General features: G+C 48.3%; 1 protein-coding gene across 6 annotated transcripts in view; it reads right to left on the bottom strand.

The window, feature by feature from the left end:
- Positions 1-18,020, bottom strand: part of DDX42 (DEAD-box helicase 42) — a 516,281-nt gene that overhangs the window by 99,612 nt on the left and 398,649 nt on the right. For all 6 annotated transcript variants that reach the window (XM_069238031.1, XM_069238033.1, XM_069238036.1 and 3 more), the window contains one exon: positions 12,431-12,707. In XM_069238031.1, coding sequence (XP_069094132.1) covers positions 12,431-12,707 — 277 coding nt within the window. The remainder of the gene's footprint in view (positions 1-12,430; positions 12,708-18,020) is intronic.

The raw sequence follows: 18,020 nt of genomic DNA, 5'->3' as shown, positions 1-18,020 counted from the left end.
AAAACAAACCCCAGAACAAAATTCCAGGGGTAACCAGTGTAGCCATGGGAGATGACTCCTCAGATGAGGAGGTCTTCATAGCCTTCAACTGGAAACAGGGCCCAACAGGTGAGTTGGAGATTCCAGAGGGAAGTAGACACTTCCACCACCTACTGGTGAATGGAATCCCAACCACTGCCCTGAGAGACACTTGTGCCAGTCACACTATTGTGCATGACAGGCTGGTGCTCTCAAACCAGTACATCCCAGGTGAGACTGCCAGGGTAAGAGTTAGCCTAGACAGGGTCACTAAGAGGCCTGTGGCTTTAGTGCCCATAGAAGTGGGTGGCACTCTTAGCTGGAGAAGGGTAGTAGTCAGTACAGACCTCCCCCTTGATTGTCTCCTTGGAAATGACTACCCAGAGGTTAGTCAGAGCCCAAGAGAGGAACTGGTCCAGTGCCAGTCCTCTCCCAAGGATTCTGGAAGTCCTGCCTCTGCAGTAAATGCAAGCAGGCCCCAGAAAAAGAAGAAAAGAAAACAGAGTAGGAGGGGTGGACAACCTTTAGCCAAGGTTACAGCAAGCCAAGGAGATTCTGCTCCAGTAGGGGAGAACTCCAAAAATGGCCCTGATAAAGTCCAACCTGACCCACAAGAAGTCCTGGCTAGTCAGGCAACTGTTAAACCTGAGTGGGTGGCTCCTCAGCTAACAGAAGAAAGAGTGGAAGAAGGGTGTTTACTACAAGATGTGGTAACCCCCCACTCCAATACAGCAGACAGGCAACCTGAACCCAAAGAAGCCTGTAACTTAGCCCCTTCCCTTTTAGGTGAAGAGCTAAAGGTGTGGTTCTGGGCACTGACAGCTGTCAGTGGCCTCTGCTGGGTGTTAGCCTTTATGGCTGCACTATCCTTAGCATGGTGGTCTGACCCCATGCCAAATAGCAAGTTAGGCCCCCTGACCCTATTGGTCATGGTGGGGTTACTCCAGCTCTGGGTAACCTCTATGGGTAAGCTAGGGGTAACCCTGGCCAAGATAAGATTAGCAGAGGTGGATACCTCTAAACCCAAAATAAAAAGAATGGGTGGAGACATTGAAGAGGCAGACAAGAGGCAATTCAGACTAGGTCCTATCACTGTGGAAGTGGGTCAGTTCCCCAAAGGGAATGACCTGAACAGAAGGATGTAAGGCAGAGTAGGCCCTGCAACTAACCAGCCTATTTCTCCTACTCTTCCTCGCCTGACAGACTAGGAAGACTCTCCCAGCTTGGGCTGAGTCTCCTGGCCTGTAGGCTGGGGGGGGCTTGTGTAAAGAAATGGCTCCCTGTTGCAGTTACCCCCCACTTTTTGCCTGATACTGATGCTGACTTGACTGAGAAGTGTGCTGGGACCCTGCTAACCAGGCCCCAGCACCAGTGTTCCTTCACCTAAAATGTACCATTGTATCCACAATTGGCACACCCTGGCATTCAGATAAGTCCCTTGTAACTGGTACTTCTAGTACCAAGGGCCCTGATACCAAGGAAGGTCTCTAAGGGCTGCAGCATGTCTTATGCCACCCTAGAGACCCCTCACTCAGCACAGACACACTGCTTACAAGCCTGTGTGTGCTAGTGAGAATAAAAGGAGTAAGTCGACATGGCACTCCCCTCAGGGTGCCATGCCAGCCTCTCACTGCCTATGCAGTATAGGTAAGACACCCCTCTAGCAGGCCTTACAGCCCTAAGGCAGGGTGCACTATACCATAGGTGAGGGTACCAGTGCATGAGCACTGTGCTCCTACAGTGTCTAAACAAAACCTTAGACATTGTAAGTGCAGGGTAGCCATAAGAGTATATGGTCTGGGAGTTTGTCAAACACGAACTCCACAGCACCATAATGGCTACACTGAAAACTGGGAAGTTTGGTATCAAACTTCTCAGCACAATAAATGCACACTGATGCCAGTGTACATTTTATTGTAAAACACACCACAGAGGGCACCTTAGAGGTGCCCCCTGAAACCTAACCGACTATCTGTGTAGGCTGACTAGTTTTAGCAGCCTGCCACAAACCGAGACATGTTGCTGGCCCCATGGGGAGAGTGCCTTTGTCACTCTGAGGCCAGTAACAAAGCCTGCACTGGGTGGAGATGCTAACACCTCTCCCAGGCAGGAATTGTCACACCTGGCGGTGAGCCTCAAAGGCTCACCTCCTTTGTGCCAACCCAGCAGGACACTCCAGCTAGTGGAGTTGCCCGCCCCCTCCGGCCCGGCCCCCACTTTTGGCGGCAAGGCCGGAGAAAATAATGAGAATAACAAGGAGGAGTCACTGGCCAGTCAGGACAGCCCCTAAGGTGTCCTGAGCTGAGGTGACTAACTTTTAGAAATCCTCCATCTTGCAGATGGAGGATTCCCCCAATAGGGTTAGGACTGTGACCCCCTCCCCTTGGGAGGAGGCACAAAGAGGGTGTACCCACCCTCAGGGCTAGTAGCCATTGGCTACTAACCCCCCAGACCTAAACACGCCCTTAAATTTAGTATTTAAGGGCTACCCTGAACCCTAGAAAATTAGATTCCTGCAACTACAAGAAGAAGGACTGCCCAGCTGAAAAACCCCTGCAGCGGAAGACCAGAAGACGACAACTGCCTTGGCTCCAGAAACTCACCGGCCTGTCTCCTGCCTTCCAAAGATCCTGCTCCAGCGACGCCTTCCAAAGGGACCAGCGACCTCGACATCCTCTGAGGACTGCCCCTGCTTCGAAAAGACAAGAAACTCCCGAGGACAGCGGACCTGCTCCAAGAAAAGCTGCAACTTTGTTTCCAGCAGCTTTAAAGAACCCTGCAAGCTCCCCGCAAGAAGCGTGAGACTTGCAATACTGCACCCGGCGACCCCGACTCGGCTGGTGGCGATCCAACACCTCAGGAGGGACCCCAGGACTACTCTGATACTGTGAGTACCAAAACCTGTCCCCCCTGAACCCCCACAGCGCCGCCTGCAGAGGGAATCCCGAGGCTTCCCCTGACCGCGACTCTTTGAACCTAAAGTCCCGACGCCTGGGAGAGACCCTGCACCCGCAGCCCCCAGGACCTGAAGGACCGGACTTTCACTGGAGAAGTGACCCCCAGGAGTCCCTCTCCCTTACCCAAGTGGAGGTTTCCCCGAGGAACCCCCCCCTTGCCTGCCTGCAGCGCTGAGGAGATCCCGAGATCTCTCATAGACTAACATTGCGAACCCGACGCTTGTTTCTACACTGCACCCGGCCGCCCCCGCGCCGCTGAGGGTGAAATTTCTGTGTGGACTTGTGTCCCCCCCGGTGCCCTACAAAACCCCCCTGGTCTGCCCTCCGAAGACGCGGGTACTTACCTGCAAGCAGACCGGAACCGGGGCACCCCCTTCTCTCCATTCTAGCCTATGTGTTTTGGGCACCACTTTGAACTCTGCACCTGACCGGCCCTGAGCTGCTGGTGTGGTGACTTTGGGGTTGCTCTGAACCCCCAACGGTGGGCTACCTTGGACCAAGAACTGAACCCTGTAAGTGTCTTACTTACCTGGTAAAACTAACAAATACTTACCTCCCCTAGGAACTGTGAAAATTGCACTGTGTCCACTTTTAAAACAGCTATTTGTCAATAACTTGAAAAGTATACATGCAATTTTTATGATTTGAAGTTCCTAAAGTACTTACCTGCAATACCTTTCGAAGGAGATATTACATGTAGAATTTGAACCTGTGGTTCTTAAAATAAACTAAGAAAATATATTTTTCTATATAAAAACCTATTGGCTGGATTTGTCTCTGAGTGTGTGTACCTCATTTATTGTCTATGTGTATGTACAACAAATGCTTAACACTACTCCTTGGATAAGCCTACTGCTCGACCACACTACCACAAAATAGAGCATTAGTATTATCTCTTTTTTACCACTATTTTACCTCTAAGGGGAACCCTTGGACTCTGTGCATGCTATTCCTTACTTTGAAATAGCACATACAGAGCCAACTTCCTACACCCCTGCTATGTGTTTGTCGATTCTCAGACATATTAAGTGGTCAGGGAAGCAATTTTAAATGGACACTAGTCAATACGAGTTACTGGGTGTAGGAAGTTGGCTCTGTATATACTACCTCAAAGTGAGAGATACTGTGCACAGAATCCAAGGGTTCCACTTACAGGTTGATAGTGGCAAAATCAGATAATACTAATGCTTTATTTTGTGGTAGTGTGGTTGAGCTGTAGGCTTATCAGAGGGTAGTGTTAAGCATTTGTCTTACACACACAGGCAATAAATGAGGAACACACACTCAAAGACTTAACTCCAGGCCAATAGGTTTTTATATAGACAAATATTCTTTTCCTAATTTATTTTAGAACCACAAGATTCAGAATTTAGGTAAGTACATAAATTGTAAGGTACTTCACACAGGTAAGTATGGAACTTTGAATTAAAACAGTAATGTACACAGTTTTGGCAAAAATGGCAGTAAGCTATTTTAAAAGTGGACACTGCAAAAATCAACAGTTCCTGGGGGAGGTAAGTAATAGTTAGTTTCTCAGGTAAGTAAAGCACTTACAAGTTCAGTCTCCTGGGCATAGGCAGCCCACCGTTGGGGGTTCAAGTCAGCCCCAAACACCCCGCACAAGCAACACAGGGCCGGTCAGGTGCAGAGGTCAAAGTAGAGCCCAAATAGCATAGGCGCCTATGGAGAACAGGGGTGCTCCGGTTCCACTCTGCCAGAAGGTAAGTACCTTCGTCCTTGGGGAGCAGACCAGGAGGGTTTGGTGAGCACTGGGGGGGGTCCCAAACAGGCACACAAAATACACCCTCAGCGGCACAAGGGCAGCTGGGTGCAGTGTGCAAAGTAGGTGTTGGGTTGTAGATAGGAATCAATGGAGAGACCCAGGGGTCACTGACAATGCAGACAGGACACAGGGCGCTTCTCGGACCAGCCACCGACTAGGCTAGGATAAGGGCCGCCTGCTGGTCACTCCTGCACCGGTGGTTGGTTCCTTTCGGTCCTGGGGGCTGCAGGTGCAGTGCTTCTTCCAGGCGTCGGGATCCTTTGTTACCGGGCGGTCGCAGTCAGGGGGAGCCTCTGGATCCTCTCTGCAGGCGTCGCTGTGGGGGTGCAGGGAGGTCGACTCAGGGTGTCCACGTCGTTGGAGTCGCCTGGGGGTCCTCTCTGCAGTGTTGGTTTCTCTGGACACAGGCTGGGGGCGTCGGGTGCAAAGTGTGAAGAGTGAGGCTGGAGTCTTCTTTAAAGATGGTTTCTTAATTCTCTTCAAGAGTCGGGGAAGAAGGCAGACCACTGGGTCAAGACAAGGGTGACCAAAACTTCCACTGGTGGGGGAGACCACAAAAAGGAGGCCAAAAATACCCTCCCCCCCCTCCCAGTCCCCTAAAGAGAAAGAAGGTAACTAGAACAGATAGTCTTCTAAAGACCCCCAAAAAATTACACATGAGGGTGGGCCGAGAGACCCCTCACAATTCAAGGGTGGGTACAAAGGGAAAAAGGGAAAAACTGGGATCCCAAAAAGGCTTGGTGTCATGACTGCAGGGCTCTTGGGACACCGAACTGGAGACTAGACTTGGCCCCAAAAAAAGAATGCCTCCAGTGCACCTGCAGTAAATGCAGTGTTAAGTCTCCAGATGGAATTCCAGGTAGTACACTGACCATGTGTAAGGAAATACCTCCTTGGCATGGTTACCCCCTGACTTTTTGCCTTTGCTGATGCTAAATTTTGATTTGAAAGTGTGCTGAGGCCTGCTAACCAGGCCCCAGCACCAGTGTTTTTTCCCTAACCTGTACTTTTGTTTCCACAATTGCCACACCCTGGCATCCAGGTAAGTCCCTTGTAACTGGTACCAAGGGCCCTGCTGCCAGGGAAGGTCTCTAAGGGCTGCAGCATGTCTTATGCCACCCTGGAGACCCCTCACTCAGCACAGACACACTGCTTGCCAGCTTGTGTGTGCTAGTGGGGAGAAAACGACTAAGTCGACATGGCACTCCCTTCAGGGTGCCATGCCAACCTCACACTGCCTATGAAGTATAGATAAGTCACCCCTCTAGCAGGCCTTACAGCCCTAAGGCAGGGTGCACTATACCACAGGTGAGGGCATAGCTGCATGAGCAATATGCCCCTACAGTGTCTAAGTCTATTCTTAGACATTGTAAGTACAGTGTGGCCATATTAAGTATATGGTCTGGGAGTTTGTCAAAAACGAACTCCACAGTTCCATAATGGCTAAACTGTATATACTGGGAAGTTTGGTATCAAACTTCTCAGAATAATAAACCCACACTGATGCCAGTGTTGGATTTATTGCAAAATGCGCACAGTGGGCATCTTAGAAATTGGCACCTGTATTTTACCCAATCCTTCAGTGCAAGACTGACTGGTCTATGCCAGCCTGACACTGAGACGAGTTTCTGACCCCCTGGGGCGAGAGCCTTTGTGCTCTCTGAGGACAGAAACAAAGCCTGCACTGGGTGGAGGTGCTTCTCACCTCCCCCTGCAGGAACTGTAACACCTGGCGGTGAGCCTCAAAGGCTCATGCCTTTTGTTACAGCACCCCAGGGTATCCCAGCTAGTGGAGATGCCCGCCCCTCCGGCCACTGCCCCCAGTTTTGGCAGCAAGGCTGGAGGAGATGATGCGAAAAACAAGTAGGAGTCACCCACCAGTCAGGACAGCTCCTAAGGTGTCCTGAGCTGAGGTGACCCCTGCCTTTAGAAATCCTCCATCTTCAGATTGGAGGATTCCCGCAATAGGATAGTAGCCATTGGCTACTGCCCCCCCTGACCTAAACACCCCCCTAAATTTAGTATTTAAGGGTGACCCTAAACCCAGGAAATCAGATTCCTGCCACCTACAACAAGAAGGAGGACTGCTGACCTTAAAGCCCCGCAGAGACGACGGAGACACCATCTGACTTGGCCCCAGCCCTACCGGCCTGTCTCCAGACTGAACCTGCACGGCGACACATCCGACAGGGACCAGCGACCTCTGAAGCCTCAGAGGACTGCCCTGAATCGAACTCCTGAGAACAGCGGCACTGTTCAAAAACAGCAACAACTTTGTAACTTTTTAGCAACTTTTAAAGAACTCACTCTTTCTGCCGGAAGCATGAGACTTTACCCTCTGCACCAGACAGCCCCCGGCTCGAGCTCCAGAGAACTAACACCGCAGAGAGGACTCCCAGGTGACTGCAACTCCGTGAGTAACCTGAGACGACCCCCCTACAGCGACGCATGCAGAGAGGATCCAGAGGCTCCCACCACTTCCTGGAACAAAGAACCCGACGACTGGACCAAGCACTGCACCCGCAGCCCCCTGGATGAAAAGGAACCAAACTCCAGTGCAGGAGTGACCATCAGGCTACCCAATGCCTAGCAAAGTCGGTGGCTGGCCCGAGAAGCCCCCCTGTGCCCTCTGCCTGCACCGCTAGTGACCCCCGGGCCCCTCCACTGATTTCTATTGCAAACCCGATGCCCGCTAAACACACTGCACCCGGCCACCCCTGTCCCGCTGTGTGTTGCATGCCTACTCCCCCACCCCGCCCCCCCCAGTGCTCTACAAAACCCCCCTGGTCTGCCCTCCGAAGACGCAGGTACTTACCTGTTGGCAGACTGGAACCGGAGCACCCCTGTTCTCCTTAGGTGCCTATGTGTTTTTGGCCTTCCTTTGACCTCGGCACTTGACCGGCCCTGTGTTGCTGGTACGGTGAATGGGGTTGCCTTTTACCCCCAACGGTGGGCTGCCTATGCCCAGGAACTGAGACTTGTAAGTGCCTTACTTACCTGAGAAACTAACCAATACTTACCTCCCCCAGGAACTGTTGATTTTGGCACTGTGTCCACTTTTAAAATAGCTTATTGCCATTTTAACCTATACTGTGTGTACTACTGCTTTAATTCACAGTTCCTTACTTACCTGTGTGGAGTACCTTGCATTTTATGTATTTACTTCAAATCTTGTGGTTCTAAATAAATTAAGAAAAGATTTTTCTATAAAAAAAACTATTGGCCTGGAATTCTCTCTGAGTGTGTGTTCCTCATTTATTGCCTGTGTGTGCGCAACAAATACTTAACTCTATCCTCTGATAAGCCTACTGCTCGACCACACTACTACAAAATAGAGCATTAGTATTATCTAATTTTGCCACAATCAACCTCGGGAACCCTTGGACTCTGTGCACACTATCTCTCACTTTGAGATAGTATATACAGAGCCAACTTCCTACATCATTGATAACAGGCCAACTTCTTGGTAGTCTTTGAAATTTTCCTTGAGCTAGTTTTGCTATCTCTGAGTACCAAATCTGTCTTGCCCATTGCGGTGCAATTAATATCAAGGTCATGCGACTTCTCTTGCATTTGTTGATGACCTTGTGCCACAGTGGAATTGGGGGGAAACCACATCTAAATGTCCCTGACCAGTTTATCGAAAGGGCATTCCGCGGAGACTGAGGGTGTGGTTGTCTGAAGGCAAAGTTTTGTTTTTTTGCATTCTGAGGTGTTGCGAACAGATCTAATGTTGGTCTGCTCCACCCTCTGATTGAGCTCCCATTTGTAAGCGCATGAAGCCAGTCTCCTCAGCCTGTCCACCTCGCAATTGTCTTTGCCTAGGAGATGTATAGCTTGAATCTCCATGTTCCTCAGGATTGCCCATTTCCAGAGTTTGTGAGCTAACCTTGAGAAAGGTGGGGATTGAGCCCCTCCCTGTTTGTTGATGTAAAACATAATTGTTGTATTGTCTGTCTGAATTGTTTTTGGAAAGCTTTCAAAGCTAGAAAAACAGTCTCATTCCAGGATGGGGATGTGTTGTACTGCAACCTTCTCCCTCCATATTCCTCTTATTTTCAGGGAACCTGTTGTGGCCTCTTTCTATCTTATGCATTCTCCCTACTACCTTAATATTCCCTGCTGCTCAGCCAGTGAGTGAGGTCATTGTATGATTGGAATGTTGACAGTGTTTGTGCTTGGATGAGAGGACAGTTGGAGTGAGAAGAGCTGAGCGGCAGGATGCTGCTCCTGGTTGGGCTTTCTCTGTAACCTCCAACTAATAAACCTACCTCTTCTATAACCTACGAGCATCCTTAATTGATTACATTGGTGCTTAATGTCACCAATGGAGTTGGTTGCTGAAAAAACCTTCCTCGTGTAATGTCTTCCTTGTTGAACCACGTTCTCTCTTCCTGAACCTTTTGTGTGGCAACCACTAAATCTTTCTAACTCCCCGCTGCTTGTGACCCCCGATTTTGGAGACACTCCTGGATTGGCCTCATATGAAGCCTCACATTTGGGATTAAAGGAATGCATGAATCCATCTTTCCCAATCTCGCCACAGTCCTCGCTGTCAGAGCTCTTCTGGTTGGTAAATGCTTTTCCTTGAATTTTGTTTAGTCTTGCTCCCAAGAACATTTTCAGCTCTGGTTCTGGAGAAGATGTTTCTATGTTTAATGAGAAACCTAGAGGGTACAGTGTTTTCATCACCATTAGAATGTTGTGTTTTCATTTTTGGTAAGTGTGTGCTCTTACTAACCAGTCGTCAAGGTACGGATACACATATATACCCAATCTTCTGGGATGTGCAGCTACTGCTGCTAAATACTTTATGAAAACTCTTGGTGCTGATTTTATTCCGAAGGCCTGCACTTTGACTTGATCATGTTTTTTTGTTTACCACAAATCTTCGGTATTTTTTGTACTCTGTATTCATTGGAATATACAAATAGCATCCTTTAAGTCTATTGTTGTCATATAATCTCCTTTTTGCAATTGTGGAATAACTTCTTGAAGAGTTGTCATCGTGAATTTTTTTTATTTGTATTAACTTGTTGATAAACCTGATATCTAGAATGAGGCGCAGGTATCGGTCTACCTTTGGTATTAGAAAATAAGTTGAATAATTTATTTTGTTGTTTTCTTGATTGGGTACCAATTCTATTCCTTGAGTAACAATTCTTTGACCTCCTTGAGTGATGGATTTGTTTCCTCCTTTGAACGTTCTCTTTCTTTGGACCCCTTGGTGCTGGGAATTTGATTAATTCTATGCAATACCCAAATAGTACTGTGTTGAAAACCCACTTGTTGGAAGTTATTCTTCTCCACTCCTGAAGAAAGTTTTGCCATCTTCCACCCACTGGTGTGTTGCGATGGTACTCTGATTTTGTGCTCTTTTATTTTACAGATGGTATGTGTGATGTTGTTATAGCTGTGGTGTAGTCACTTGTTTGCAGGGGTTGCACCTCCTCTAGCTGGTTTTACTCTTCCCCTGGCTCTTCCTCGAAGCGAACTTCTTCCTTGTTGCTGGTACTGCCAGCCTTGTTGTGAGGGAGTGGTTTTGGCACTGTTGAAGCCTTGATGAGAACTCCCTGAATGGAGGCTACTTAGAGGCTGGTCTTCTTGCCGAGAAAGATCCCCTTTGTTTTCCTTCTTGAAACTGTAATGCACCCATGGACTTTGTGGTTTCGTTGTCCATTTTTAGTTGAGTCAGGCTTTCATCACAAGAGTTCCCGAATACCTGTTTTCCATTGAAAGGGGTGCTTATTATGTTTGCGTGGATCTCCGGTTTGAAACCTGAAATTCTCAGCCATGAGTGAAGTCTTAAAGTAACCCCCATCATTAGCTTGGGACTAGATGTGTCCATCGCACCCAGGGCAGATTTCAAGCATGTATTTGCTAGATTTCTTCAATTTTCCACCAAATGTGCTACCCTCTTCTTATATTGATTAGGGAGATGTCTCATTAATTCTCCTATTTCCCTCTAAAGTTGGTGCATGTGTCTATTGAGGAAGGCACTGGAATTGGCATTACGTCACTGGTTTGATGAACTCATTTCCATCCTCCAACCCACGGGTTCCATTCTTTTACACTATTTGGGGGTGGCCCCAATGTTGAGGGGATATTCACCGTTTTCCTTGCAGCTGAATTTTGAGTCTGCTGGCACCGTACCCTTTATGTAAACCAGGTCTTTGGAAGAAAACTTGCATTTCTTATTTGCCGTGGGTGTGACTGCTCTGCAAGTAACTGGCTTTTTAAACGCTTCCCTGCCCTGATCCAGAATAGTTGAAAGCATAGGCAGATATTGATTCCTTGCCTGACTTGGCAGCCTGTCTGGCCATTCTCAGCAGTCTGTTGAGGTAGGTAAAACTAATATGCGCTCGCTCTTCCTTCACTTTTCGTCTCACCCTAGTCGATGATAGAGTTTTTGTACAAGTTTTTCCATAAATTCTTTGAAGTTCTTCCTTCAGTTGGAGATTTCTCTACCATACATCCAGACCCAATTGGGGGGGGGGGGTGGTTAGGGGGGGGATCTGAAGATGGCGACCTAACGTGGGAACATCCGGAGCAAGTAAGATGACATCACAAGGAGACACAAAACTGATGTTCTGTCGACGCCCACCAACAAACAAAAAAAGGACTAACAAATGTAGTGAAAAGAAGACATTTAGGACCAAACCACTAGATAGCACAATAATGCACAGCATGTGAATCCAGAAAACATTCACACTGCAAAATGCTGATTTACAGGTCATCCTTTTGGAAACGTTGTATAATACCCCCTGCCAGAGCAGTCTTTGTTTTTGACAACCCAAGAGTGTGAGCTCTCACCTTTGGAGGTCAGAAACTAGTCAGGATGGTTAGAAGTAGTCAGACAGCACACTAGTAGTTGGTAGGTTTTCTGCAGGCACCTCTAAGGTGCTCTCTGGGCACATGTAATAATAAATCCACATTGGAATCAGGATACCAAACAACATAGGTTTCAGAGAAGCCATTTTGTAACTTGGAAGCTTGTTTTGACCAGTGCCCAGAACATACCTTAAGCTGGCTTCCTGGGTTCACTTGTACCGTCAGTAGTTGAACTGATCAGGACAGGGGCATATTTGCCCATACAGATATGTCCTCACATGTAACAATGGACCCTGCCTGAGGGCTGCAAGGCCTTCTGTATGGGTGACATAAATATTATGTGCAGTGTGAAGGAGGACATGGCACACACGTGGGTGTCATGTAGGGTTTCTCCTATTTAGAGCACCTTGTCACTCAGCCTGCAGTGGCAGTCTGCATGAATTTGGTGCTGGGCCACTTAGATTAGCACAAGCTATGCTGCAGCTCTTCAGCACCTTTGTCCTAGGTACCACTTACTAGGGACGTACAGAGGAGGTAAAGGCCTGGCAAATGAGGGATCAAGTGAACAGTTGGCTTGTCTTTGGGGAAGGAAGAGTGGGACTGGGAACTTGGTTAGCAGGAACCCAGTGCATGTCAGTCCAAGTTAGGAGGAGAGAGGGGGAGGGGGGGGAGAGAGAGGGAGAGAGAGAGGGAGAGAGAGTGAGAGGGAGAGAAAGGGGGAGAGTGGGGGGGGGGGGGAGAGAGGGGGAGAGATGTGTTTAAAGGCGACTTATTCTATAAGTGAACAAATCAACAGAAATGTAGTAGATGTAAGAATTAGGTAATTTGGTTTATACATTACCTGCTACATCAGTTGCCACTAAAAGAGGAATGCTTTTTTTCTTGAAATCAGAAATAACCTTGTTCCTTTCACTCTGGTCCATGTCTCCATGCAGAAGGCCAAGTGGATGATCTTCCAGCTTCAGGTTAGTGGCCAACTCTTCTGCATTTGCCTTTTTGGTGACAAAGAGGAGAACACTACCAGCAGAAGTGAACTCTACTACGCGCCTGGTTAACCATGTCCACTTATCAGACCCTGAAAGTAGAATCTCTACTATCTGAGTGATGTCTTCATTTGCCTAATAGTGGGGGAAACAAAACAGAAACAGCAGCAAGTCAGACTGGGAGAATGACAGGCTATTTCCAGGAGAAACAATTAAGATTACAAATAGACTTAAACCACTACCATCACACACAAGTACAGGGAAGATAGCAGAAGTGCAAGACACAGAAAAGGTAAAACAGTCAGCAGAAGTGGAATCTTCTCTCACACACAGGAACAAGCAAAGTAAGGTTACCTCAGAAAGGCAAGATATAGGTGCAGCACAGCTATGAGCAACACCTGCATTGCTTACACACACTACACGTTGCTCACACATACACTGCAGCAGCAGTTTAAGTTTCACTGTTTTTACACAACAGCAGATGCAGTATAGGAATAATTAGTATACATTATGATGCACAAATCGCTATGGATTTTCCTGCAGATGTACTTGCACATGGTGGTGTAGAGTTCTCTCATCAACCTATACAGCATGTTTCACACAAGTTAATTTTCTTTCATTTATACTGTGTAGAGGTTTTGACCATGCTTGCAGTGCACAGGTGTTAGTGCATATACCCTTGCAGAGACTTTCTTGAACCTCCTTCTGTGCCAATATTTCTTGACCAAGCTAATCACACATCTATTTGCACTGGTATTATTTAGCGAACACCTTTGAATAGGTCTTACACACACACATCCATTGAAGAGTACAGTGTCTGCATAGTAAGGAACATAGGCCCACTTATATATTCCTCATGTGCATGTAACTCCTTGAAGGTTCACTCTTTGAGTGACTCTCCTCTACATCCAGCCAGGGAAGACTTCTGCTCGCTTGAGTCTTCTGCCCAGTCACTTCTGCATAAAACGTGTAGTTTTACTGGACCTCTTGCATACTCATGTGGACATGCATAGTCTTTCTTGGTTCAGCATGGACCCAGTTGCATGCTTGCATGTCTACACAGCCTTCTGTATGCTCACTCTGAAGTCCACTCAGCCATAGACTGTCATATATTGTGACATTTGATTTTTAACTGCACTCAATAGGCCAGGCACATGCAAAAGACATGCTCAGTCTCTTGCACTCATTCTCACTGAGACCCTCTCCCATGCTCATTAGGGTATACCCCTGTGGTCCACTGAATGTTGCACATTCTTCCGATTTGCAAGTGTGTAGGAAGACAATTAAAGGGCACTCAAGCAATTCTGTCCAGCAAATGTTTAAATTAGACGTCATTTAAAATAAGCACTCAAACATACTTGGTGCTTGCTGTAGAAATGAAGCATCTTTCTGACACAGTTCTCCACACTTTTTGCCTAGTGACACTGTTTAGACTGTACTACACTGGTATAGGAAGCTGGCTCTGTATATACTATTTCAAAATTTGAAATAGTGTGCACAGAGTCCAGGGGTTCCCCAGAGGCTTAACAGAGGCTAAAGTAGATAAGCCTAACTGCTCGACCACACTACCACAAAAGAGAGCATTAGTATTATCAGAGGGTAGGGCAAAGCATTTTTGTACACACACAGGCAATAGAAGCACACGCTCAATGACTTAACTCCAGACCAATGGTTTTATACAGCAAAAATACATTTTCTTAATTTACTTTTAAAGCCATAATATTCAAGTTTGCAGTTAAGTACTTCAATAGCTTCGTATTTCACACATGAATCAATAGCACTTTGTTTGAAAATCGATAGGTTATACAGTTTTTGAAATATTGGCAATTATCTGTTGTAAGGAAATGCCTCCTTGACATGGTTACCCCCTGACTTTTTGCCTTTGCTGATGCCAAGTTATGAGTTGAAAGGGTGCTGAGGCCTGCTAACCAGGCCCCAGCACCAGTGTTCTTTCCATAACCTGTACTTTTGTTTCCACAATTGGCACACCCTGGCATCCAGGTAAGTCCCTTGTAACTGGTACTCCTGGTACCAAGGGCCCTGATGCCAGGAAAGGTCTCTAAGGGCTGCAGCATATCTTATGCCACCCTGGGGACCCCTCACTTAGCACAGACACACTGCTTACCAGCTTGTGTGTGCTAGTGGGGATAAAAGGACTAAGTCGACATGGCACTCCCCTCAGGGTGCCATGCCAACCTTACACTGCCTATGCAGTATAGATAAGTGTAAAGAAATGGCTCCCTGTTGCAGTTACCCCCCACTTTTTGCCTGATACTGATGCTGACTTGACTGAGAAGTGTGCTGGGACCCTGCTAACCAGGCCCCAGCACCAGTGTTCTTTCACCTAAAATGTACCATTGATCCCACAATTGGCACACCCTGGCATCCAGATAAGTCCCTTGTAACTGGTACCCCTGGTACCAAGGGCCCTGATGCCAGGAAAGGTCTCTAAGGGCTGCAGCATGTATTATGCCACCCTAGAGACCCCTCACTCAGCACACACACACTGCTTACAAGCCTGTGTGTGCTAGTGAGAACAAAATGAGTAAGTCGACATGGCACTCCCCTCAGGGTGCCATGCCAGCCTCTCACTGCCTATGCAGTATAGGTAAGACACCCCTCTAGCAGGCCTTACAGCCCTAAGGCAGGGTGCACTATACCATAGGTGAGGGTACCAGTGCATGAGCACTGTGCCCCTACAGTGTCTAAGCAAAACCTTAGACATTGTAAGTGCAGGGTAGCCATAAGAGTATATGGTCTGGGAGTCTGTTTTACACGAACTCCACAGCACCATAATGGCTACACTGAAAACTGGGAAGTTTGGTATCAAACTTCTCAGCACAATAAATGCACACTGATGCCAGTGTACATTTTATTGTAAAATACACCACAGAGGGCACCTTAGAGGTGCCCCCTGAAACTTAACCGACTGTCTGTGTAGGCTGACTAGTTCCAGCAGCCTGCCACACTAGAGACATGTTGCTGGCCCCATGGGGAGAGTGCCTTTGTCACTCTGAGGCCAGTAACAAAGCCTGCACTGGGTGGAGATGCTAACACCTCCCCCAGGCAGGAGCTGTAACACCTGGCGGTGAGCCTCAAAGGCTCACCCCTTTGTCACAGCCCAGCAGGGCACTCCAGCTTAGTGGAGTTGCCCGCCCCCTCCGGCCACGGCCCCCACTTTTGGCGGCAAGGCTGGAGGGAACAAAGAAAGCAACAAGGAGGAGTCACTGGCCAGTCAGGACAGCCCCTAAGGTGTCCTGAGCTGAGGTGACTGACTTTTAGAAATCCTCCATCTTGCAGATGGAGGATTCCCCCAATAGGGTTAGGATTGTGACCCCCTCCCCTTGGGAGGAGGCACGAAGAGGGTGTACCCACCCTCAGGGCTAGTAGCCATTGGCTACTAACCCCCCAGACCTAAACACGCCCTTAAATTTAGTATTTAAGGGCTACCCTGAACCCTAGAAAATTAGATTCCTGCAAACTACAAGAAGAAGGACTGCCTAGCTGAAAATCCCAGCAGAGGAAGACCAGAAGACGACAACTGCCTTGGCTCCAGAAACTCACCGGCCTGTCTCCTGCCTTCCAAAGAACTCTGCTCCAGCGACGCCTTCCAAGGGACCAGCGACCTCTGAATCCTCTGAGGACTGCCCTGCTTCGAAAAAGACAAGAAACTCCCGAGGACAGCGGACCTGCTCCAAAAAGACTGCAACTTTGTTTCAAGGAGCAGCTTTAAAGACCCTGCAACTCCCCGCAAGAAGCGTGAGACTTGCAACACTGCACCCGGCGACCCCGACTCGGCTGGTGGAGAACCAACACCTCAGGGAGGACCCCCGGACTACTTTACGACTGTGAGTACCAAAACCTGTCCCCCCTGAGCCCCCACAGCGCCGCCTGCAGAGGGAATCCCGAGGCTTCCCCTGACCGCGACTCTCTGAAACCTAAGTCCAGACGTCTGGAAAAGACCCTGCACCCGCAGCCCCCAGGACCTGAAGGACCGGACTTTCACTGCAGAAGTGACCCCCAGGAGTCCCTCTCCCTTGCCCAAGTGGAGGTTTCCCCGAGGAAGCCCCCCCTTGCCTGCCTGCAGCGCTGAAGAGATCCGTTGATCTCTCAGACTAACATTGCAAACCCGACGCTTGTTTCTACACTGCACCCGGCCGCCCCCGCGCTGCTGAGGGTGAAATTTCTGTGTGGGCTTGTGTCCCCCCCGGTGCCCTACAAAACCCCCCTGGTCTGCCCTCCGAAGACGCAGGTACTTACCTGCAAGCAGACCGGAACCGGGGCACCCCCTTCTCTCCATTCTAGCCTATGCGTTTTGGGCACCACTTTGAACTCTGCACCTGACCGGCCCTGAGCTGCTGGTGTGGTGACTTTGGGGTTGCTCTGAACCCCCAACAGTGGGCTACCTTGGACCAAGAACTGAACCCTGTAAGTGTCTTACTTACCTGGTAAAACTAACAAAAACTTACCTCCCCCAGGAACTGTGAAAATTGCACTAAGTGTCCACTTTTGAAATAGGTATTTGTCAATAACTTGAAAAGTATACATGCAATTGAAATGATTCAAAGTTCCTAATGTACTTACCTGCAATACCTTTCAAACAAGATATTACATGTTAAATTTGAACCTGTGGTTCTTAAAATAAACTCCCGTGACTCGAAAGACTTCTTCGAAGAAAAACAACTTGTAACACTCCGGCCCAACACCAGATGGCGAGCTATTGCAGAACATGCGTATCTACAGCGACAGATGCCATCGAACATATATTTTTCTATACAAAACCTATTGGCTGGATTTGTCTCGAGTGTGTGTACCTCAGTTATTGTCTATGTGTATGTACAACAAATGCTTAACACTACTCCTTGGATAAGCCTACTGCTCGACCACACTACCACAAAATAGAGCATTAGTATTATCTCTTTTTACCACTATTTTACCTCTAAGGGGAACCCTTGGACTCTGTGCATACTATTCCTTACTTTGAAATAGTGCATACAGAGCCAACTTTCTACAAGGGGCAACCCTGAACCCTGAAAATCAGATTCCTGCAACCTGAAGAAAGAAGGACTGCTGACCTGAAAGCCCTGCAGAGACGACGGAGACACCAACTGACTTGGCCCCAGCCTTACTGGCCTGTCTCCAGACTCAAAGAACCTGCACAGCGACGCATCCGACAGGGACTAGTGACCTCCGAGGACTCTTGAGGACTGACCTGAACACGAAGGACCAAGAAACACCCGAGAACAGCGGCACTGTTCAAAAACAGCAACAACCTGCAACTTTTTGGCAACTTTCAAAGAAATCTCTCTTCCTGACGGAAAGCGTGAGACTTCTCACTTTGCACCCGATGCTCCCAGCTCAAGCTCCAGAGAACCAACACCACAGACAGGACTCCCAGACTACGACGACGTGAGTAACCTGAGTCGACCCCTCTGCACCCCCACAGTA

Source organism: Pleurodeles waltl, chromosome 6 (genome assembly GCF_031143425.1).
Source record: "Pleurodeles waltl isolate 20211129_DDA chromosome 6, aPleWal1.hap1.20221129, whole genome shotgun sequence".
NCBI classification, from domain to species: Eukaryota; Metazoa; Chordata; class Amphibia; order Caudata; family Salamandridae; genus Pleurodeles; species Pleurodeles waltl.
This window is presented reverse-complemented; position numbering and strand designations above follow the sequence as displayed.